The 24,515-nt window shown below is 49.5% G+C and overlaps 1 protein-coding gene and 1 pseudogene across 1 annotated transcript; one reads left to right on the top strand and one right to left on the bottom strand.

The window, feature by feature from the left end:
- Positions 1–8,158, bottom strand: part of LOC116982259 — a 192,100-nt pseudogene extending 183,942 nt beyond the window's left edge.
- A 2,941-nt stretch (positions 8,159–11,099) lies between these two features.
- On the top strand, positions 11,100–13,819 carry LOC116982265 (zinc finger protein 615-like). Its single transcript, XM_033035541.1, has 3 exons — positions 11,100–11,109; positions 12,438–13,522; positions 13,700–13,819. Exons 1-3 carry the CDS (start codon positions 11,100–11,102, stop codon positions 13,817–13,819), a joined length of 1,215 nt encoding a protein of 404 aa, XP_032891432.1.
- The last annotated feature ends 10,696 nt before the right edge of the window (positions 13,820–24,515 follow it).

The raw sequence follows: 24,515 nt of genomic DNA on the forward strand, positions 1-24,515 counted from the left end.
CTCCCTCTCTCATTGCCTCTCTCTTTCTCTGTCGCTGCCTCTCTCCCACTCTCTATCTCTCTCTCTCTCCCTGTCTGTCTCTCTCTTTCTCCCTGTTTCTCTCGCTCTCTGTATCTGTATCTATCTAGCTGTCTCTCTCTCTCTCCCTGTGTCTGTTTCTTTCTCTCCCCCTCTCTCTCTCTCGACCACTCCCCTCATCCCTGACACTACTCCCCCACCAGATGGGGGGGCGGGGGGGGGGGGGGGGGGGGTCACCGGCACCTTGACCGCCCTCAATGGCTGCTCATGTCCCCGTCTCTCTGTCCACAGCAACGGCTCCTAAATCCTGCAGGAGGGGAACACAGAGGGTCAACAAGCTGGTAAACAGGACATTACTAACGCATGGACATTACTGGTGCTTGAAGGGGGGAGGGGGGCAGAGTATGAGGGGAGTGGGTGAGGGGGTGAAGGGATGAGGTGTCAGTGCGGGCATGAGGGGTGAGTGGGGGGGGCAGAAGCGAACACCTCCTCCACCACCGCAGCCCCGAGACGGTGGTGTTGCAGCCCGGCCCGGCCCGTCTGTCAACATCCTCGAGCCTCCGCTCTGCTCCAACCGCTCTGTCCGTCTCACTCTGTCTCTCACTCTCTCTCTCTCCGTTTCTCTTTCTCTCACTCTCTCTCAAAGCAAATTTTCAGTTGACACAAAGCTGGATGGCAGTGTGAATGTAAGGTGGATGCTATGAGAATGCAGGATGACTTGGACAGGTTGGGGGAGTGGGCAGATGCATGGCAGTTGAAGTTTAATGCAGATCAATGTGAGGTTATCCACTTTGGTAGCAAAAACAGGAAGGCAGATTACTATTTAATGGTGTCAAGTTTGGAAAAGGGAAGTACAACGGGATCTGGGGGTCCTTGTACATCAGTCTATGAAAGTAAGCATGCAGGTACAGCAGGCAGTGAAGAAAGTGAATGGCATGTTTGCCTTTATAACAAGAGGAATCGAATATAGGAGCAAAGAGGGAGGGAGAGGGACAGAGAGAAAGAGGGACGACAGATGGCACAATGGGCTAAGTGTTCGGCTGGCAACCTGAAGGTGGCTGGTTCGAATCCTGCTTGGAGTGTGTACTGTCGTTGTGTCCTTGGGCAAGACACTTCACCTACCTTTGCCTGGGACTAGAGATGGAAATTAGCTACTGATTGGCTACAATCTCGCATATTTACATGCAAATGTTCATTAATATGCACTGTCCCTATAAAAATCAAATTATTATTATTATTATATATTATTATTCTGCAGTTGTACAGAGCGCTGGTGAGACCACACCTGGAGTGTGCAGTTTTGGTCCCCTAATTTGAGGAAGGATATTCTTGCTCTTGATGGAGTGCAGCGTAGGTTTACAAGGTTAATTCCCGGGATGGCTGGACTGTCATATGCTGAGAGAATGGAGCGGCTGGGCTTGTACACTCTGGAGTTTAGAAGGATGAGAGGCAATCTCATTGAAACAGATACGATTGTTAAGGGTTTGGACACGCTAGAGGCAGGAAACATGTTCCTGATGTTGAGGGAGTCAGAACCAGGGGCCACTGTTTAAGAATAAGGAGTAAGCCATTTAGAACGGAGACGAGGATACACTTTTCGTGAGTTGTGAGTCTGTGGAATTCTCCTGCACCATTCTCTCTGTCTCTTTCTCTGTGCGTCTCTCTGTGCGTCTCTCTCTCTCTCTGTCCCTCGCTCTCTCCCTCTCTCAGTTCTCTCTGTCTCTCTTTCCCCCCCCCCCCCCTCTCTCTCTCTCTCTCCCTGCCTGTCTCTCTTTCTGTACCTCTGTCTCTCTCTTACTGTCTCCCTGTCTCTGCCTCTCGCTCTCCCTCTCTCTGTCGCTCTCTTTCTCTCTCTCTCTCTCTCTCTTACTGCCTCTCTGTCTCTATCTCTCCCCATCTCTATCTCTCTCTGTGTCTCTCTCTCACTTTCTTTCTGTCGCTCTCTTTCTTTCTCTAGCTCTGTCTATCTTTCTCCCTGTCTCTCTCTCTCTGTCCCTCTCCCTGTCTCTCTCTTTGTCTCTCTCTCTGCCTCTTTCTCCGTCTATGTGTCCTCTCTCTCTGTATCTCTCCATCTCTCACTGTCTTTCTCTCTCTACCTCTGTCTCTCTCTCTGTTGCTCTCTGTCTCTCTCTGTCTCTCCTTCTGTCTCTCTTTCTCTCTTCCTCTCTCTCTCTGTCACTCTATTTCTCTCTCTCTCTGCCTTTCTCTCTGTGTCCCCCTGACCCTCTCGTTCTGTTTCTCTCTCTCTCTGTCTCTCTCTCCGTCTCTCTATCTGTCTCTCTCTCTCTCTCTCTCTGTGTATCTGCCTCTCACTCTGTCCCCCTCTCTCTGTTTCTCTCTCTGTCTCTCCCTCTGCCTCTATATCTCTGTTCCTCTCTCTGTTTCTCTCTCTGTGCCTCTCAATGTCTATCTCTGTCTCTCCATCTCTCTGTCTCTCTTTCTCTCTCTCTCTCTCTCTCTCTCTCTCTCTGCATATCTCTCTGTCTCTCTCTCTCTCTATCTATATATCGCTCTCTCTCTGTATCTCTGTATTCAATTCTGGGCACCATGTTAGAGGAAATATGTCGTCAAACTGGAAAGGGTACAGAGAAGATTTACGAGGATGTTGCCAGGACTAGAGGGCCAGAGCTATAAGGAGAGATATATTGATCCCTGGGATAGCGGGACTGGCATATGAGGAAGAATTTCCAAAGACTAGGCTTGTATTCACTGGAGTTTAGAAGGATGAGGGGAATCGAGGAGCAGATTAAATAAGTTTAAAGTGAAGGGGAAAAGATTTAATGGGAATCTGAGGGGTATATTTTTCATACAAACTCTTTAGATTCTGGAGTAGTTCCTGAGGATTGGAGGGTAGCTAATGTAACCCCACTTTTTAAAAAGGGAGGGAGAGAGAAAACAGGGAATTACAGACCAGTTAGTCTAACATCGGTAGTGGGGAAACTGCTAGAGTCAGTTATTAAAGATGGGATAGCAGCACATTTGGAAAGTGGTGAAATCATAGGGCAAAGTCAGCATGGATTTATGAAAGTTAAATCATGTCTGACGAATCTTATAGAATTTTTCAAGGATGTAACTAGTAGAGTGGATAAGGGAGAACCAGTGGATGTGTTATATCTAGACTTTCAGGAGGCTTTCGACAAGGTCCCACATCAGAGATTAGTATACAAACTTAAAGCACACGGTATTGGGGGTTCAGCATTGATGTGGAAAGAGAACTGGCTGGCAGACAGGAAGCAAAGAGTAGGAGAAAACGGGTCATTTTCACAATGGCAGGCAGTGACTAGTGGGGCACCGCTAGGCTCAGTGCTGGGACCCCAGCTATTTACAATATATATTAATGATTTGGACGAAGGAATTGAATGCAACATCTCCAAGGTTGTGGATGACACGAAGCTGGGGGGCAGCGTTAGCTGTGAGGAGGATGCTAGGAAGTTGCAAGGTGACTTGGATAGGCTGGGTGAGTGGGCAAATGCAGTATAATGAGGATAAATGTGAGGTTATCCACTTTGGTGGCAAAAACAGGAAAGTAGACTATTATCTGAATGGTGGCCGATTAGGAAAAGGGGAGATGCAACGAAACCTGGGTGTCATGGTACACCAGTCATTGAAAATAGGCATGCAGGTGCAGCAGGCAGTGAAGAAAGCGAATGGTAGGTTAGCATTCATAGCAAAAGGATTTGAGTATAGGAGCAGGGAGGTTCTACTGCAGTTGTACAGGGTCTTGTTGAGACCACACCTGGAGTATTGCGTACAGTTTTGGTCTCCTAATCTGAGAAAATACATTCTTGCCATAGAGGGAGTACAGAGAAGGTTCACCAGACTGATTCCTGGGATGTCAGGACTTTCATATGAAGAAAGACTGGATAGACTCGGCTTGTACTCGCTAGAATTTAGAAAATTGAGGGGGGATCTTATAGAAACTTACAAAATTCTTAAGTGATTGGACAGGTTAGATGCAGGAAGATTGTTCCCGATGTTGGGGAAGTCCAGAACAAGGGGTCACAGTTTAAGGATAAGGGGGAAATCTTTTAGGACCGAGATGAGAAAAACATTTTTCACACAGAGAGTGGTGAATCCCTGGAATTCTCTGCCACAGAAGGTAGTTGAGGCCAGTTCATTGGCTGTATTTAAGAGGGAGTCAGATGTGGTCCTTGTGTCTAAAGGGATCAGGGGGTATGGAGAGAAGGCAGGTACAGGATACTGAGTTGGATGATCAGCCATGATCATATTGAATGGCGGTGCAGGTTCGAAGGGCCGAATGGCCTACTCCTGCACCTAATTTCTATGTTTCTAGCTTATAGAAACATATAATATTATAAAATGACTGGACAAGCTAGATGCAGGTAAAATGTTCCGAATGTTGGGCGAGTCCAGAACCAGGGGTCATAGTCTTAGAATAAAGGGGAGTTCATTTAAGACTGAGGTGAGAAAAAACTTTTTCACCCAGAGAGTGTGAATTTATGGAATTCCCTGCCACAGAGGGCAGTGGAGGCCAAATCACTGGATGGATTTAAGAGAGAGTTAGATAGAGCTCTAGGGGCTATTGTAGTCAAGGGATATGGGGAGAAGGCAGGCATGGGGGATGATCAGCCATGATCACAATGAACGCTGGCTCGAAGGGCCTCCTCCTGCATCTATTTTCTATGTTTCTATGAGAGGTTGAGTCGGCTGGGACTCTATTTCATGGAGTACAGGATAATAAGAGATGATCTAATAGAGGTGTATAAAATCATGATTTGAATAGATATGGTTGAGTCTTTTGCCCAGAGAAGGGGAATCGAGGAGCAGAGGACAAAAGTTTAAGGTGAAGGGGAAAAGATTTAATGGAAATCTGAGGGGTATATTTTTCACACAAAGGGTGGTAGGTGCATGGAACAAACTGCCAGAGGAGGTAGTTGAGGCAGGGACTATCGCAACATTTAAGAAACAGTTAGACAGGTGCATGGATAGGACAGGTTTGGAGGGATATGGATCAAGCCTGGGCAGGTGGGACTAGTGTAGATGGGACATGCTGAGCCGAAGGGCCTGTTTACACACTGTATCACTCTATGACTCTATCTTTCCCTCGCAAACCCATTCTCCTGCCTTCTCCACATTACCTCTGACACCCGTATCAATCAAGAATCTATCAATCTCCTCCTGAAAAATGTCCACCGACTTGGCCTCCACAGCTGTCTGTGGCAATGAATTCGACAGTTCACCACCCTTTGGCTTAAGAAATTCCTGCTCATCTCCTTCCTAAAAGAACGTCCTTTAATTCTGAGGCTGTGGCCACTGGTCCTGGACTCTCCCACTAGTGGAAACATCCTCTCCACATCCACTCCATCCAGGTTTTTACTAGGCTGGGACAGACTGCGATAGCTTCACACCGTGTCCCAAAGCTTGTGTCCTGTCCTGCATCACCCAAGGCAGCAGAGACGTTATAGGAGGGGGCATGCACCGTAACAAAGTAGCTCACGATGGTTTGGGTAACATTCAGGAATGTCTAGAAGGTAGTTCTCTGCTAGTTCTTAAGCCAAAGCTAGTTCTCTGCCACAGAAAGTAGTTGAGGCCAGTTCATTGGCTATATTTAAGAGGGAGTTAGATGTGGCCCTTGTGGCTAAAGGGATCAGGGGGTATGGACAGAAGGCAGGTACAGGATACTGAGTTGGATGATCAGCCATGATCGTATTGAATGGCGGTGCAGGCTCAAAGGGCCGAATGGCCTACACCTGTACCTATTTTCTATGTTTTCTATGTCTATGCATGTCACATCATGAATATTACTGGAGAAGGGTCTTGACCCGAAATATAATCTATACCTTTTCTCCACAGTTGCTGCCTGAGTTACTCCAGCACTCTGTGAAACGTCACCTATTCATATTCTCCACAGATGCTGACTGACCCGCTGAGTTACTCCAGAACTCTGTGAAACGTCACCTATCCATGTTCTCCACAAATGCTGCCTGACCTGCTGAGTTACTTCAGCACTCTGTGAAAGGTCCCCTATCCATGTTCTCCACAGATGCTGCCTGACCCGCTGAGTTACTACAGCACTCTGTGAAATGTCACCTATTCATATTCTCCGCAGATGCTGCCTGACCCGCTGAGTTTCAACAGCACTTTGTGTCTATTTTCCCTCCACCCATCTGCCCAAGCCCACTCTCCCCTCTCCTTTCCTATGTTCCTTTCCACCCATAAACCTCTCTCTGCCTTTACATTTCATTCCTTTCAATCTGCTCTACCTATCTACATGCATTGTTCTTCAGGTTTTAGTCATAGAATGGTGCAGCGTGGAAACAGGCCCTTCAGCCCAACTTGTCCCATGTAAACTAGTCCCACTCACACATGTTTGGCCCATATCCATCTAAATCTGTCCTATCCATGTACGTGTCCGAATGTCTCTTAAACATTAGGATAGTCCCAGCCTCAACTACCTCCTCTGGCAACTCGTTCCATAGGCTGAAGAAGGTGAAGAAGATGCCTCTCAGATTCCTGTTAATTTCTGACATATTGGTCATACATTTGGTGCAAAAATGCTCCAAAATAAGGCCCAGAATGCATCAGAGAGCATCTAAAACCCCTGAGCTTCCAGCGGGCCCTGGACCCAGGCATCTAGGGACTTCACGCTTCACACTCGTGATTTGCGCAGCGCACATTATTTCACATTACGATTTTTGTAATCCTGTCATGCCACCCCCCTTGTTGAAAAGCTTCGTACGGCCCTGCTCTCTGTTTCTTTTTGTTCCTCTCTCTATCTCTCTCTCTCAGTCTCTTGTCACTTTCTCTCTGTCTCTCCCTCAGTTTCTCTCTACCTCTCTCTCTCTCTCTTTTACTGACTGTCTTTCTCTCTCTCTCTCTGTCGCTCTCCCAGTCTCTGCAGCCCCCCCCCTCTCTCTCTCTGTCTCTCCATCTCTCTCTTTCTGTGTCTCTCCATCTCTCTCTCTCCTTTCTATCTCTCTCTCTCTCTCTCTCTCCCTCTCTTTCTGCCTCTTTCTCCCTCCCTCTCTCTCTGTCTCCTCTCTCTCTCTCTCTCTCTCTGTCTCTATATATATATATATATATATATATATATATATATATATATATATATATATATATATATATATCTCTATCGCTCGGTCTCTCTCTCTCTCTGCCCCACTTTCTGTTTCTGTGTCTCACTCTCTGCCTCTCTCTCGGTCTCTCACTCTCTGTATCTCTCTCTCTCTCAGTTTCTCTGTCTCTCTCTGTCTGCCTATGTCTCTAACTCTATGCCTCTCTCTGTCTCTCTGTCTCTCGCTCTCTCACTCTCTCTCCCTCTGCCCCTCTCTCTCTATATATATGTCTCCATCAATCTGTCTCTCTGCCCCTTTCACTGTTGCACTCAGTCTCTCTTTCTGTCCCTCACTCTGTCTCCCTCTGTCTGTTTCTCTCTGTCTCACTCTCTGTCTATTTCTGTCTCTCTATCTCCCTCTCTCTCTCACGGAGTCTCTCTCTCTCTCTTTTTTCCCCCTCTTTCTCTGTCTCTCTACCTCTCTTTCTCTCTGTGTGTCTCTCTCACTCTCTGTCTTTCTCTGTCTCTCTCTCTCTCTCTCCCTGTTTCTCTCTGTCTGTTCCTCTGTATGTCTCTCACTCTCTCTCCGTCTCTCAGCCTCTGTCTCTTTCTCTCTCTGAGTGTCACTCTTTCTGTCTCCCTCTCTCACTGCCTCTCTTGTCTCTCTCTCTCTCTACCCCTGTCTCCCTCTCTCTGTGTGTCTCTCTGTCTTTCCCTCTCTGCCTCTGTGTGTGTGTGTGTGTGTCTCTGTCTCTCACTCTGTCTCCCTCTTTCTGTTTCTGTCTCTCTCTCTCTGTCTCTCACTCTCTGTCTCTCTTTCTGTCTCCCTGTCCCTCTGTCTGTCCCTCTGTCTGTCTTTAACTCTGTCTGTCTGCCTCCCTCCACCCACACTCTCTCTCTCCATCTTTCACTCACCAGGGTCCGGGGTCTCAGCGCCGGTTCATCTTCTTCTTGTTCCCGCCCAAAGATCCACGTGACCAACCGCCTGGAGGACCAACGGCGCTCGGCTCACTCCGTCTGGCCTGGAGGACCATCTGATCCGCTGGCCCGCCTGGAGGACCATCTGTGATCCGCTGGCCCACCTGGAGGACCATCTGTGATCCGCTGGCCCGCCTGGAGGACCATCCATCCGCCGGCTGGGGGAATGTGTGGAGCCGAGGGTTCTAGGAGTGCAAGTACCAGTTGGGCCAAAGAGCCTCTTTTCAACGCTGTATCACTCTATGGATCTATGACATAGCAATGTTACAAAATTTTGAGATTTTAAAAATCAAGTCTGTAATTTATCCCATCAGATAAAGCATAAAAATAAGTTTAATTTGACACCTAATTCACTTTCATATCTCAAGTATTTAAAACGTTATGGCCATTTTCATACTCGGAAATGAGCATCTTGTTCCCTATTGATTTTCTATGGACATAACAAAAAAGCTGTGATCGTGAACAGTCAAAAGCCCATAACTTTCTTAAAAATTAAGAGAACTGAAAGAAATTTTCAGTTATCATAGATTGAAGCATTCTGAAACAAATATAAAATAATCTGCATTGACGACTGCTTTGGTGCCACCTCCTGCACCCACACACAACTGACTGACTTCATCCACTTCACCACCAACTTCCATCCGGCACTCCAATACACCTGGACGATTTCCAACACTTCCCTACCATTCCTTGACCTCACCATCTCCATCGCAGGGGACAGACTCCTGACCGACATACATTACAAACCCACTGACTCACATGGCTATCTGGACTACACGTCTTCCCACCCTGCCCCCTGCAAAGACTCCATCCCCTACTCCCAATTCCTCCGCCTACGCCGCATCTGTTCCCAGGACGAGACATTTCATACCAGGGCATCGGAAATGTCCTCGTACTTCAGGGAACGGGGATTCCCCTCCGCCACCATAGATGAGGCTCACACCAGGGTCTCATCCATACCCCGCAACACTGCTCTCTCTCCCCATCCCCGCACACGCAACAAGGGCAGAGTCCCTCTGGTCCTCACCTTTCACCCCACCAGCCGGCAAATACAACACATAATCCTCCGACATTTCCGCCACCTCCAACGTGACCCCACCACTCGCCACATCTTCCCATCTCCCCCAATGTCTGCCTTCCGCAAAGACTGCTCCCTCCGCAACTCCCTCGTCAATTCTTCCCTTCCCTCCCGCACCACCCCCTCACTTTCCGTTGCAACCGCAAGAAATGCAACACCTGTCCCTTCACCTCCCCCCTCGATTCCATTCAAGGTCCCAAGCAGTCGTTCCAGGTGCGACAAAGGTTCACCTGTATCTCCTCCAACCTCATCTACTGCATCCGCTGCTCTAGATGTCAGCTCATTTACATCGGTGAGACCAAGCGTAGGTTGGGCGATCGTTTCGCCGAACACCTCCGCTCAGTCCGCAATAACCTACCTGACCTCCCGGTGGCTCAGCACTTCAACTCCCCCTCCCATTCCCAATCCGACCTCTCTGTCCTGGGTCTCCTCCATTGCCAGAGTGAGCAACAGCGGAAATTGGAGGAACAGCACCTCATATTCCGTCTGGGGTCCTTGCGTCCTCATGGCATTAACATTGAATTCTCCCAATTTGGCTAGCCCGTGCTGTCTCCTCCCCTTCCTTAACCCTCTAGCTGTCTCCTCCCACCCTCCCATCCGCCCGCCCTCGGGCTCCTCCTCCTCCTCCCCTTTTCCTTCTTTCTTTCCCCACCCCCCATCAGTCTGAAGAAGGGTTTCGGCCCGAAACGTCGCCAATTTCCTTCGCTCCATAGATGCTGCTGCACCCGCTGAGTTTCCCCAGCAATTGTGTGTACCACCCTATAAAATAATCTTACTTGGATGACCTGAAATTAAAGCATATAATTAGTTAATTACCTAATTGTAGCTAATTTCAGACTTCAATTACTAGATCTAAACATCTATCCATTTCTTAATAAATGATTAACATTTTTAAATAGCCTAAATGTCCAAATAATATTCACAAATAATTCACAATAAAACATGATTTTTAAATCTCATTTACATTAATTTATAGACCAAATGGAAGGAATTTAGTGCTCAATTGCTGTAAATAAATGCCCATTTAAATCAGCTTTCCAGTGTGTCCCTGTGGAACGCGCTGGTTTAGAACGTTCACATTGCGGTAGATTTGTGCCCCAAATGCCCAGAAAAATACTGCGGGATATAATGGGCCCAAAATGAGCTACTCGCAATATTAAACTTTGTATAAAGGGATCTTTAGAAGCCCTTTTTAATGTAAAAATAAGCTACATACCTTCTGTGGTTTGCTCTATGGGACCCTGCGGTTGCTGGTGGTCGCGGGTTTAGAGATTGATTTTTAAACTACTATAACTATTATACGAGGCCTTTAAAACTAATAATAGCTTTTGCGACGGGGTCTTCCAGCGATTTTTCGTTAATAATTAACTAGGCTGAACATCTTCGATTTGAACAGCCTAGAGAAAATCGCATTTTAAACCCGCCCCCCTCTAAACGGCGCCAAAATCGCGCACACCCGCAGCGACAGATTTTCAACGACGCTTCAGGTAGGCTTTGCAACATACCTATATGACAAAGTGCTGGAGTAACTCAGCAGGTCAGGCAGCATCTGTGGAGAGAATGAATGGATGACATTTTGGGTCGAGACCCTTCCTTAGTTTAGTTTAGAGATGCAGCGTGGAAACAGATGTTTCGGCCCGCGCCGTCCAGTGATCACCCCGTACACTAGCACTATCCCACGCACATTAGGTACAATTTAACAATTTTGCGCAGGCCGATTAATCTACGACCCTGAACGTCTTTGAAATGTTGGAGGAAACCGGAGCACCCGGAGTAAAACCCCACGCAGGTCAAGGGGAGAACGTACAAACTCCACAGAGACAGCACCCATAGTCAGGATCGAGCCCGGGTCTCTGGCGGTGAGGCAGCAGCTGTACCGCTGCGCCACTGTGCCGCACAGAATTATATTAGTGATAATTAGTGATCATTTTTAAAACTCTAAAGAGTTCTGGAGTAGTTCCTGAGGATTGGAGGGTAACTAATGTAACCCCACTTTTTCAAAAGCGAGGGATGAAAACGGGTAATTACAGACCAGTTAGTCTAACATCGGTAGTTGGGAAAATGCTAGAGTCAGTTATTAAAGATGGGATAGCAGCACATTTGGAAAGTGGAGAAATCATTGGACAAAGTCAGCATGGATTTATGAAAGATAAATGATGTCTGACGAATCTTATAGAATTTTTCGAGGATGTAACTAGTAGAGTTTATAAGGGAGAACCAGTGGATGTGTTATATCTGGACTTTCAGAAGGCTTTCGACAAGGTCACACATAAGAGATTAGTATGCAAACTTAAAGCACACGGTATTGGGAGTTCAGTATTGATGTGGAAAGAGAACTGGCTGGCAGACAGGAAGCAAAGAGTAAATGGGTCTTTTTCAGAATGGCAGGCAGTGACTAGTGGGGCACCGCAAGGCTCAGTGCTGGGACCACAGCTATGTACAATGTATATTAATGATTGGACGAGGGAATTGAATGCAGCATCTCCAAGTTTGCGGATGACACGAAGCTGGGGGGCAGTGTTAGTTGTGAGGAGGATGCTAGGAGGCTTCAAGGTGACTTGGATAGGTTGGGTTAGTGGGCAAATGCATGGTAGATGCAGTATAATGTGGATAAATGTGAGGTTATCCACTTTGGTGGCAAGAACAGGAAAGTAGACTATTATCTGAATGGTGGCCGATTAGGAAAAGGGGAGCTGCAATGAGACCTGGGTGTCATGTTAACTTGAACTTGAACCAGTAATTCCATTCTCTCCTGTCACTTGTGTTTCGCTAGAATTGAGAAGATTGAGGGGGGATCTTATAGAAACTTACAAAATTCTTAAGGGGTTGGACAGGCTAGATGCAGGAAGATTGTTCCAGATGTTGGGGAAGTCCAGAACAAGAGGTCACAGTTTAAGGATAAGGGGGAAGTCTTTTAGGACCGAGATGAGAGAAAAAAAAAAATCACACAGGGAGTAGTGAATCTGTGGAATTCTTTGCCACAGAAAGTAGTTGAGGCCAGTTCATTGGCTATATTTAAGAGGGAGTTAGATGTGGCCCTTGTGGCTAAGGGGATCAGGGGGTATGGAGAGAAGGGAGGTACAGGATACTGAGTTGGATGATCAGCCATGATCATATTGCATGGCGTTGCAGGCCCGAAGGGCCGAATGGCCTACTCCTCAACCCATTTTCTATGTTTCTATATAACGGTTTCCTCCGCCATAAATGCACCCAATATGTGCTAGTAATGTCCTGTTTGACAGCTTGTTGACCCTCTGTGTTCCCCTCCTGCAGGGTTTAGGAGCCGTTGCTGTGGACGGAGAGACGGGGACGTGAGCGGCCATTGAGGGCGGCCATGGTGCCAGTAAGCCCCCCCTGCCTCCCCCCCCATCTGCTCGGTGTGCGGGCTGATCTTTGAGCGTCTGAGCTTCGATGGAGGACCACGATGGAGGACCACGGGGCACAACAAAGAGAAACGTTATGAGTGTGACGTGTGTGGCAAGGCCTTTCAGTGTCCGAGCGAGCTGGAGGCCCACCAGCTGGTTCACACGGGAGAACGCCCCTTCGACTGCTCGGAGTGCGGCAAGAGCTTCACCAGGTCCGGCAGTCTGCTGCGGCACAACCGCGTGCACTCCAACGAAAGGCCCTCCACCTGCTCCGCCTGCGGCAAGAGCTTCAAGATGGCGAATCACCTGAAGATTCACCGGCAGGTGCACATGGGCGAGAAGCCCTATGGCTGCTCCACCTGCGGCAAGAGTTTTGCCCGGTTGTCGGGGCTGCGCGATCACCGGCGGGTGCACAGCAGTGAGCGGCCCTTCATCTGCTCCGATTGCGGCAAAGGCTTCAAGTCATCACCGGACCTGAAGGTGCACAGGCGTGTGCACACCGCGGCGCGGCCGTACACCTGCAGCGATTGTGGCAAAGGCTTCACCCACTCCCATAGCCTGCTGGTGCACCAACGCACCCACACCGGCGAGCGTCCCTACACCTGCACCAATTGCGGCAAAGGCTTCGCCCAGTCCAGTCACCTGTTGGAGCACCAGCGCACCCACACCGGCGAGCGGCCCTACACCTGCACCAAGTGCGGCAAGGGCTTCATCAAGTCCAGTTACCTGCTGGAGCACCAGCGCACCCACACCGGTGAGCGCCCCTACACCTGCAGGTACTGCGGCAAGGACTTCATCTGCTCTAGCAACCTGCTGGTGCACCAGCGCACCCACACCGGGGAGCGGCCCTACACCTGCGCCCGGTGTGGCAAGGGCTTCATTTGCTCTAGCAACCTGCTGGTGCACCAGCGAACCCACACCGCCGAGCGACCCTACACCTGCAGCTACTGCGGCAAGGGCTTCACCTGCTCCAATAGCCTGCTGGTGCACCAGCGCACCCACACCGGGGAGCGGCCCTACAACTGCACCCAGTGCGGCGAGGGCTTCACCCAGTCCAGTCAATTGCTGGAGCACCAGCACACCCACACAGGCGAGCGCCCCTTCACCTGCACCCAGTGCGGCAAGGGTTTCACTCGCTCCTCCAAGCTGCTGTCCCACCATCGGGTGCACGCTGGCGTCCGTCTCCTCCCCAGCCCGGTGTGTGCAGAGCGTTTTGCCATTGCCTCCCACACCCTGTCTCACCAGCGCATGCACACCAGTGGCCAGCCCTATGACTGCCCGTACTGCAGTGAGGAGTTTGACTGCTCGCGGGGGTTGCGGCAGCACCGGAGGACCCACGCTGGCGAGCAGCTGCTCCCACTGTGACAACAGAGCACGGCGGCTGCAGAAGCACCAATGGTTACCCTTTGTGTGCGCTGAATGTGGCAAGGGCTTCACCCGGCTTGACCACCTGCTGGAGCACAGGCCAGAGCCCCTTCACCTACCCACTCTTTGCCCACGCCTCCAGCCAGCTGGCACACCGCCACTTGGATAGGTGCTGTTTAGGTAGACACAAAATGTTGGAAGGAATGGGTAACGTTTCAGGATCAAGACCCTTTTTCAGTGTTGACCCGAAACATCACCCATTCCTTGCGTCCAGAGATGTTGCCTGTCCCGCTGAGTTACTCCAGCACTCTGAAATGTCACCCATACATGTTCTCCAGAGATGCTGCTTGACCTGCTGAGTTACTTCAGCACTTTGTGTTAGTTATAGAGTGATACAGTGTGGAAACAGGTCCTTCGGCCCAACTTGCCCACACCAACCAACATGTCCCAGCTACACTAGCCCCACCTGCCTGTGTTTGGTCCATATCCCTCCAAACTTGTCCTATCCATGTAACTGTCTAACTCTTTCTTGGGCTAGTCACAGCCTCAATTACGTCCTCTGACAGTTTGTTCCATACTCCCACCACCCTCTGTGTGAAAAAGTTACCCCTCAGTTTCCTTTGAAATCTTTTCCCCTTCACCTTGAACCCATGTCCACAGGTCCTCGATTCCTCCACTTTGAGATTCTGTGCATCTAACTAAATTGTGTTCTATGCAAGATTCCAGCATCTGCAGTATCTTGTGTCTGCCTCACCTACATCCACCTAACACTTCTGAAGAAGGGTCTCAACCTGAAACGTCACCCATTCCTTCTCTCTAGAGATGCTGCCTGTCCCGCTGAGTTACTACAGCATTTTGTGTCCACCTATCACTTGCCAGGCTTTGTCCATCCCCCATTGATCTTTTCCGGCTTCCTCTCCCCACCCTCTCCACTCAGTCTGAAGAAGGGTCCTGACTCAAAACGTCGTCTGACCATTCCCTCTAAAGCGGTGGAGGAACTCAGTGGGTCAGGCCGCATCTGTAGAGGGAAGGGAATCTAAGGCGACCACTCCCACCTCTCCTTTCCAACTTTCTCCACCCCCCCTCCCCCCACTACTCCTGATATAGTAGTGGCCAGAGGATCTGGGGTGATGTAGGAAGTGATGGAAATCCACATTAGGCAGGAAATGATGTTGGGTAGGGCGATGGGACTGATCGATCCCCAGGGCCTGATGGTCTGCGTCCCAGGGTATTTCAGGAAGTGGCTCAAGAAATCTTGGACATATTGGTGATCATTTTCCGATGTTCCATAAACTCAGGATCAGTTCCTGTGGATTGGAAGGTAGCTAATGTTATCGCACTTTTTAAGAAAGGCGTGAGAGAGAAAATTGTGAATTATATACCAGTTAGCATGTGTGATGGGGTAGATGCTGTGGTGGTGGGTTGGTGGGGAAGATGCTGGAGTCCAATTATAAAAGATGAAATAGTCGTATATTTGGATAGCAGTAACAGGATTGGTCCGAGTCAGCATGGATTTACGAAGGGGAAATCATGCTTGACTAATCTTCTGGAATTTTTTGAGGATGTAACTAGGATAATGGACAAGGGAGTGCCAGTGGATGTAGTGTACCAGGACTTTCAGAAAGCATTTGATAAGGTTCCACATGGGAGATTAGTGGGCAAAATTAGGGCACATAGTATTGGTGGTAGAGTGCTGACATGGATAGAAAATTGGTTGGCAGACAGGAAACAAAGAGTAGGGATTAACGGGTCCCTTTCAGAATGGCAGGCAGTGACTGGTGGGGTGCTGCAAGGCTTGGTGCTGGGGCCGCAGCTATTTACAATATACATCAATGAAGAGATTTAAAAGTAACATTAGCAAATTTGCAGATTAGACAAAGCTGGGTGGCAGTGTAAACTGTGAGGAGGATGCTATGAGAATGCAGGGTAACTTGGACAGGTTAGGGGAGTGGGCAGATGCATAGCAGATGCAGTTTAATGTGGATAAATGTGGGGTTATCCACTTTGGTAGCAGAAACAGGAAGGCAGATTATTATCTAAATGGTGTCAAGTTGGGAAATGCGGAAGTACAACGGTATCTGGGGGTCCTTGTTCATCAGTGACTGAAAGTAAGCATGCAGGTACAGCAGGCAGTGAAGAAAGCGAATGGCATGTTGGTCTTCATAACAAGAGCAGTTGAGTATCAGAGCAAATAGGTCCTTCTGCAGTTGTGTAGGGTCCTAGTGAGACCACACCTGGAGTATTGTGTATAGTTATGGTCCCTTGAATTGAGGAAGGACATTCTTGCTATTGAGGGAGTGCAGCGTGGGTTTACAAGGTTAATTTCTGGGATGGGGGAAGTCATATGCTGAGAGAATGGAGCGGCTGGTCTTGTGCACTCTGGAGTTTAGAAGGATGAGAGGACATCACACGCTAGAGGCAGGAAACATGTTCCCGATGTTGGAGGAGTCCAGAACCAGAGGCCACAGTTTAAGAATAAGGGGTAAGCCATTTAGAACGGAGATGAGGATACACTTTTCGTGAGTTGTGAGTCTGTGGAATTCTCTGAGGGCGGTGGGGGCCGGTTCTCTGGATACTTTCAAGCGAGAGCTAGATAGGGGTCTTAAAGATAGCGGAGTCAGGGGATATGGAGAGAAGGCAGGAACTGATTGTGGATGATCAGCCATGATCACATTGAGTGGTGGTGATGGTTCAAGGGCCAAATGGCCTACTCCTGCACCTATTGTCTCTTGTTTAATGTCTATTGTATCAGGACTAGGCGTGCATTTCACCCTACACGTGTGCTCAGTCGTCCAAGGCCTGCTGGATCTCCCGGTTGCCAACCATTTTAACTCCCCTTCCCACTCCCACACTGATGTTTCTGTCCTGGGCCTCCTACATTGCCAGAGTGCGGTGACACGCAATCTGGAGGAACAGCACCTCATAGCTTACAGCCCAATGACATGAACATTGAATTCTCCAAATTGAGGAAACTCCCCCCTCCTAATCAAGTCCTGAGGTCTGTCCCAACCCCATCTCTTTTTACCAGCTTTCTCCCCCGACTCCATCAGTCCAAAGAAGGGTCCAGACCCGACACGTCACCTGTCCATACCCCTCCAAAGTGCCGGTAGAACTCAGCAGGTCGGCCATCCGTGGTGAGAAACGGATGGAGAAGTGTTCCTATTACAAGCTCTCCTTTGCCCTGTCAAGAATGTGGTGTCCATTCTTGGGATGGGATGCAAGGTCCGAGCTGACCAGTCATCGACAGCCCCCCCTTCCCTTCCCTCGTGGGCCATCTCTTTGTCATTCCTCTGTCTTTTTCTCGCTGGATGACAAGCAGAACCGTCTTGGCTTAACAGTAGATGTATCTTTACTTGATATTGGACCATGACCCCACTGACGAGCACCAGGCCACCATTTCTAGCACCATCACCGACTTCATCAATTCCCACGCCCTACCTGACCAAGCCTCCAAACTCATCGTTCCCCAGCCCCGCACGGCCCGTTTTTACCTTCTCCCAAAAATCCACAAACCCGGCTCTCCCGGCAGACCCATTGTCTCTGCGTGTTCGTGCCCCACCGAACTCATCTCCACATACCTTGACTCCATCCTATCCCCCTTGGTCAAATCCCTCCCCACCTATGTTCTAGACACCTCAGACACTCTCCGCCGCCTCCACGCATTCCACTCTCTGGGCCCTCACCCCCTCATCTTCACCATGGATGTCCGGTCACTCTACACCTCCATCCCCCACCAGGATGGCCTCAGAGCCCTCCGGTTCTTCCTCGACCAGAGGAGCAACCTATACCCAGCCACTGACACTCTCCTCCGCTTAGCGGAGTTGGTCCTCACCCTCAATAACTTTACATTTGACTCCTCCCATTTCCTCCAAACACAAGGCGTAGCTATGGGCACACGCATGGGCCCCAGCTACGCCTGCCTCTTTGTCGGGCACGTTGAACAATCCTTGTTCGAGACGTACCAGGGCCCCATCCCCGACCTCTACCTCCGCTACATTGACGACTGCTTTGGTGCCACCTCCTGCACCCACACACAACTGACTGACTTCATCCACTTCACCACCAACTTCCATCCGGCACTCCAATACACCTGGACGATTTCCGACACTTCCCTACCATTCCTTGACCTCACCATCTCCATCGCAGGGGACAGACTCCTGACCGACATACATTACAAACCCACTGACTCACATGGCTATCTGGACTACACGTCTTCCCACCCTGGCCCCCTGTAAAGACTCCATCCCCTACTCCCAATTCCTCCGCCTACGCCGCATCTGTTCCCAGGATGAGACATTTCATACCAGGGCATCGGAAATGTCCTCGTTCTTCAGGGAACGGGGATTCCCCTCCGCCACCATAGATGAGGCTCACACCAGGGTCTCATCCATACCCCGTAACACTGCTCTCTCTCCCCATCCCCGCACACGCAACAAGGGCAGAGTCCCTCTGGTCCTCACCTTTCACCCCACCAGCCGGCAAATACAACACATAATCCTCCGCCATTTCCGCCACCTCCAACGTGACCCCACCACTCGCCACATCTTCCCATCTCCCCCCATGTCTGCCTTCCGCAAAGACCGCTCCCTCCGCAACTCCCTCGTCAATTCTTCCCTTCCCTCCCGCACCACCCCCTCCCCGGGCACTTTCCGTTGCAACCGCAAGAAATGCAACACCTGTCCCTTCACCTCCCCCCTCGACTCCATTCAAGGTCCCAAGCAGTCGTTCCAGGTGCGACAAAGGTTCACCTGTATCTCCTCCAACCTCATCTACTGCATCCGCTGCTCTAGATGTCAGCTGATTTACATCGGTGAGACCAAGCGTAGGTTGGGCGATCGTTTCGCCTAACACCTCCGCTCAGTCCGCAATAACCTATCTGACCTCCCGGTGGCTCAGCACTTCAACTCCCCCTCCCATTCCCAATCCGACCTCTCTGTCCTGGGTCTCCTCCATTGCCAGAGTGAGCAACAGCGGAAATTGGAGGAACAGCACCTCATATTCCGTCTGGGGTCCTTGCGTCCTTATGGCATTAACATTGAATTCTCCCAATTTGGCTAGCCCGTGCTGTCTCCTCCCCTTCCTTAACCCTCTAGCTGTCTCCTCCCACCCTCCCATCCGCCCGCCCTCGGGCTCCTCCTCCTCCTCCCCTTTTCCTTCTTTCTTTCCCCACCCCCCATCAGTCTGAAGAAGGGTTTTGGCCCGAAACATCACCTATTTCCTTCGCTCCATAGATGCTGCTGCACCCGCTGAGTTTCCCCAGCAATTGTGTGTACCTAGTAGATGTAGCTTCTTCCTTTTGGCCTTTCGTTTCTGCAGGTATTTACAGCGGAAACAAAACTACTTCCCTTAGGTCCTGATCTTCCTTTTGTTTTAGTAAAGGTAGAAGCTTTGACAGTTGGAAATGATTTAGGATCTTGAATATTCCCATAGCGTAAATTTGACATGAACCGTACTTCCTTTTCTATGAAGTTCACCAGATCAGAAGCATGGCCTCTCCATTCTCATTTTCCTCTAACAGACCAGCTTTATCTTTTCTCTAAGTCTATAGGGCAGTTTAAGAGTGATCATTTTCATATTGCTAACAACATTCATTTCTCCAGCTTATTTGTGTACATTAATTTCTTGCATGTGGTCTAAGAGGGTAGTCATTTATTTCATACTTCTAAGACATATCGCAAACTCCCGCAATGCTTTTGCATCTTCTGGCTGGATAGCTGTCCAAGCATAGGCCTTCTTCATGAGGATGTCTTTGGATCATGGAAGTTTCAAGGGACCTTTATGTAGTGTGTCGGCAGCGAGCGGCGACTGTGGAGGGTTCAACAGCCCCGACCACGGGTGAACAAAAGGGGAAGATGATTGAACTTTATTACCTTCCATCACAGTGAGGAATGTGGATTCCGCTGTGGTGGTTGTTTATGTTAGATTTTATTTTATGTGGCTGTGTGTCTTGTTGCTTTTTACTCAGTATGGGTGTACAGTAACTCAAATATCATTGTACCTTAATTGGTGGATGTGACAATAAATTCCAACTTGAACTTGATCAGCTTTCGTCTATATACTAAAAAAAGGATAAGGCTGACTTATCGTACACAATTGTGACGGCTTGATTTCAAAGACAGGAGTGGCTTGAGGGATTCGGGTGGTTGGAAGAGGTTTCATCTGTGTTTTTCCCCTCGGTTGCTGTCCAGGGAGGATGGCGGGGGCACTCGGCCCATCGGGGCTAGGATGCGCGGGAGGAAGGCTGAGCTTGGATTGATGCTTGGACGGCTGAGCTTGTCTCCCCAGCCCCGACCCGCATGCGGTCCACCACGGAGGGGTAAGCGTGCAAACTCCACACAGACAGCATCGGTGGTCGCTTTTCCCGGAGACAGGCCCTTCGGCCCCTCTCACCGTGCTACCTCAGGCTTTCTGCAACACAATCTTGCACAGTTCTGCACTGGATATTGCATTTATAGCGTTTGTCATCACTGTATGTACACTGTTTTCTCTGGCGGCTGCGTGTAAACGGGCGATTTCATCACCTTCCGATCGATGTGCAGAACAACAAACTAATGAAGCATCTGGAACATAGTTCTCCTGGGTTGCTGCAGGCTGAAGCATCAAACTACCACCCTGTTGAGCCCCGTCAGTCCCACAGCACAGAAACACACAGCCATGCCTATCGAAGCTAGTCCCACATGCCTGCGCCTGGCCCCTCACCCTTTCTGCCTTTCCCACCCATGACTTTAGAAAGGAGATGAGGAGGAATTTCTTTAGCCGGAGGGTGGTGAATCTGTGGAGGCCAAGTCACCGGGTATTGTTTAGATTTCAGAGATACTGCGCGGAAACAGGCCCTTCGGCCCAACGAGTCATCGCCGACCAGTGATGACCCCGTACACTAGCTCCACACTACACACATTAGGGACAATTTTACAGAAGCCAATTAACCTACAAACCAGCAGGTCTTTGGAATGCAGAAGGAAACCGGAGCACCCAGTGAAAACCCACACAGGTCACGGGGAGAACGTGCAAACTCCGTACAGACAGCACCCATATTCAGGATGTAACCCGAGTCTCTGGCCCTGTGAGGCAGCAACTCTAGCGCTGCGCCACTGTGTATTTTTGCTATCTATCATTTCATTTATTGCTCGCACCAGCAGAGTTGTGCACAAATGGTTCACATTAATAATGTCAATCTGATGGTCAACTTTTCCACACAGGGTGGTGGGTCTATGGAATGAGCTGCCGGAGGGGGTAGTTGCATAGGCCAGGTTTGGAGGGATATGGGCCAAATGCGGGCAGGTGGGACTAGTGTAGATGGGGCATGTTGGTCGGGGTGCGACTGGTGTAGATGGGGCATGTTGGTCGGGGTGGGCAAGTTTGGCCAAAGGAAGGGCCTGTTTCCATGCTGTGATTCTATGAACTTCCAGGAGCAACATTCTCCTTTCTCTGGGTCATTCATTGTTAATAAAGAAAGTTGACTTTTCCTGTTTAAATCCACAGTAAGAAGTGAGCCCACCTGCTTCAGCCATGATGAATTAACAAATCATCACTATTCACTTCTCAGACGTTAGGATTGGTCAGAACATTCCCTCCACCATGACCCTTGAAACCAATGTCCCTCAGGGTCATGATCTTGCCACCCACAACTTGTGGCCAGGTCTCAGGCCAATGGGATCCAGGCGTCCGTCCACTGGTCAGAATACTATTTCAGCCACATGAGCAGAAAAGATGAGATAGAATATGGGAAAGACATTGAGAACCTTCTGTCATGAAGGGCCGAATGGCCTACTCCTGCACATATTGTCAGGATAACAATCCATCCCCCAACATCAGCAAGACAAAAGAGTTAGCGTTTACAAGAACGATCCCAGGAATGAGTGGGTTAACGTACAATGAGCGTTTGTCGGCCCTGGGCCTGTACTTGCTGGAGTTTAGAAGATTGTGGGGGGGGGGGGGGGGGCTCATTGAAACTTCACTGAACAGTGAAAGGCCCCGGATAGAGTGGATGTGGGGAGGATGTTTCCACTTGTGGGAGAGTCTAGGACCAGAGGGCACAGCCTCAGAATTAAAGGACCTTCCTTTAGGAAGAAGATGAGGAGGACTCTCTTTAGGCAGACGGTGGTGAATCTGTGGGATTTGTTGCCACAGACGGCGGTGGAGGCCACAAGTCAGTGGATTTATTTGAGGCAGAGATAGATAGATTGTTGATTAGTGCGGGTGTCAGTGGACCTGGGCTGTGGATGGGAGCTGTGGTCCTGGGCTGTGGATGGGAGCTGTGGTCCTGGACTGTGGATGGGAGCAGTGGTCCTGGGCTGTGGATGGGAGCAGTGGTCCTGGGCTGTGGATGGGAGCAGTGGTCCTGGGCTGTGGATGGGAGCAGTGGGCCTGGGCTGTGGATGGGAGCAGTGGGCCTGGGCTGTGGATGGGAGCAGTGGTCCTGGGCTGTGGATGGGAGCAGTGGTCCTGGGCTGTGGATGGGAGCAGTGGTCCTGGGCTGTGGATGGGAGCAGTGGTCCTGGGCTGTGGATGGGAGCAGTGGGCCTGGGCTGTGGATGGGAGCAGTGGTCCTGGGCTGTGGATGGGAGCAGTGGTCCTGGGCTGTCATTGGGAGCAGAGCTCGGCGTAGAGACAGGGAGCCTTCCCTTGTGTCTGATGTGGATCTATATCTCCAGGGCATGAGGTAGGTGAGAACACTTTCGCTTTCTCCTGAATTGTGTTTGCTTCTTTGATTAATTCTGCTGACTTTTCCTTTTAATTGTTGTCATTTGAAGTGTCCAGGTTTTTTAATGATTATTTTTTCTGGTGCAACTGGAATTGTGCTGATTCTGTGCTGTATCTCCGAACTAAAAGGATGTTTCCACTAGTAGGAACGTCTCGGACCAGAGGGCACAGTCTCAGAATAAAAGGATGTATCTTTACTAAAGTGATGATACCCTAACCTTATCACAACTGAAATTGAATCTGGCTGATGTAAATGTAGAAACAACAACCTGTTTATACCAAAGATAGACACTTTGCTGGAGTAACTCAGTGGACCAGGCAGCATCTCTGGAGAAACAAGTGATTTTGGGATGGCATAAAAGGGTTCTTACCCAAAATATCACCCATCCTTTTCCTCGAGAGATGGTGCCTGACCTGCTGAGTTTCTCCAGCACTATTATCATGGTCTCTTCTATATCCCGCAGTTCTGCTCTTACTCCCCATCCCCCTACACGTAACAAGGACAGAGTCCCCCATGTCCTCACCTTACCAGCCGTCACATACAACAGATAATCCTCCAACATTTTCGCCACCTCCAACGGGATCCCACCATTGGCCTCATCTTCCCATTTTCCAATTTCAGTGGTTTCTCCCTCCTTCCCCTTCCCAGCTCTCCCACAGCCTAATGTCTCTACCTTTTCCTTCCTTTATCCCGCCCCCCCACCCCAACTTCAGTCTGAAGAAGGGTCTCGACCTGAAACGTCACCTCTTTCTTCTCTCCATAGATGCTGCCTCACCCGCTGAGTTACTCCAGCATTTTTGTCTACCTTCGATTTTTCCAACATTTGCAATTCTTTCTTAAACCACACGGTGGGAGTGTTGAACACAAATTGGAGCGACCAGTTATGTGAATTCACAGCACATTGGGAGCGCTGTCTACAAATTAGTTGTTGTGCTCTTTACTGCAAAATGGTTCTTTATTGCTCTGTGACCCTTTTCCTTTCCCCATAATGCACCCATTGCCCAGATGCCAAACTTAGTAAAAGCCCTGAAACCAGGGAAGATTTGGGATGAAAATCAAGGATCTGCAGGTGCTGGTTTACAAAACAAGGCACAAAGTGTTGGAGTAACTCAGCGGGTCAGGCAGCATCTGTGAAGAACATGGACAGGTGGGATTTTGGGTTGGGAGCCTTCAGACTGATTTCTGGGTGTGGTTCTGTTTCCTTCATGAAGGCAGTAGCAAAAATGAATTTGTCTCCTGGATAGCTGTCCAATTGTGTTTTAATTGGGGCATTCACTTTATGAAGACTGGTTTTCACTTGATGACTAATTGTTATGATTAAGAAGACAGCGAGGAATTTAAAGTGGATCCACATTGTACTTGGTTGAGGAAAGTTAATGTGAACTCGTTGTTAACTACTAGTGTGAACTGGTTAATGTTAACTCAGGGCTGCCAACATTGGGTGAGAGTTGAGAGTGACAAATTGCGAGGGAGCATTGCGACGGGATGGGGACGGGGGGGGGGGAGGAGGGTGTTCAGGTTTTTTGGGTTACGGCCGGATTCAGCCCGTGTGCCGTAGGTTGCCGAACCCTGTCCCAGATGCCTCATTGTGGTCCTCCCCATGTTTTACAACCGATTCACCTGGTTAGTTTTAACTCCGGCTGCGTCATGTTGTCAGCGGCTGCACATCCAACCAAGAAAGAAGAGAAGAGAAGAGACGTGACGTCACTCACACCCGTTCAATGACGCGCTTCCACAGACCGCACAGATCGTTGTGATATGGCGCAAAAAGACAAACTGTGCAGGGACTGAAGACAGTGTGAGAATTCTGTCATCAGCGTGAGAATTGGCTGAAATGCGTGACTCTCACGTTCAAAGCGTGAGATTTGGCAGCCCTGTCTAATGCCAGGATGTGACAACAGACGCACAGGGAGACACATACACAAAGGAAGACACACACACACACACAGGGAGACAGACACACACACAGGGAGACACACACACACACACACA

The sequence above is a fragment of the Amblyraja radiata genome, chromosome 16 (assembly GCF_010909765.2).
Source record: "Amblyraja radiata isolate CabotCenter1 chromosome 16, sAmbRad1.1.pri, whole genome shotgun sequence".
NCBI lineage: Eukaryota > Metazoa > Chordata > Chondrichthyes > Rajiformes > Rajidae > Amblyraja > Amblyraja radiata.

What these genes read in the sequence shown, in the direction of transcription:
- LOC116982265 (XM_033035541.1), top strand. An exon ending in CCCAGTCCAGTCAATTGCTG is followed by an intron (nt 13,523 to 13,699) that starts GAGCACCAGCAC and finishes CTGTCTCACCAG; the next exon opens with CGCATGCACACCAGTGGCCA.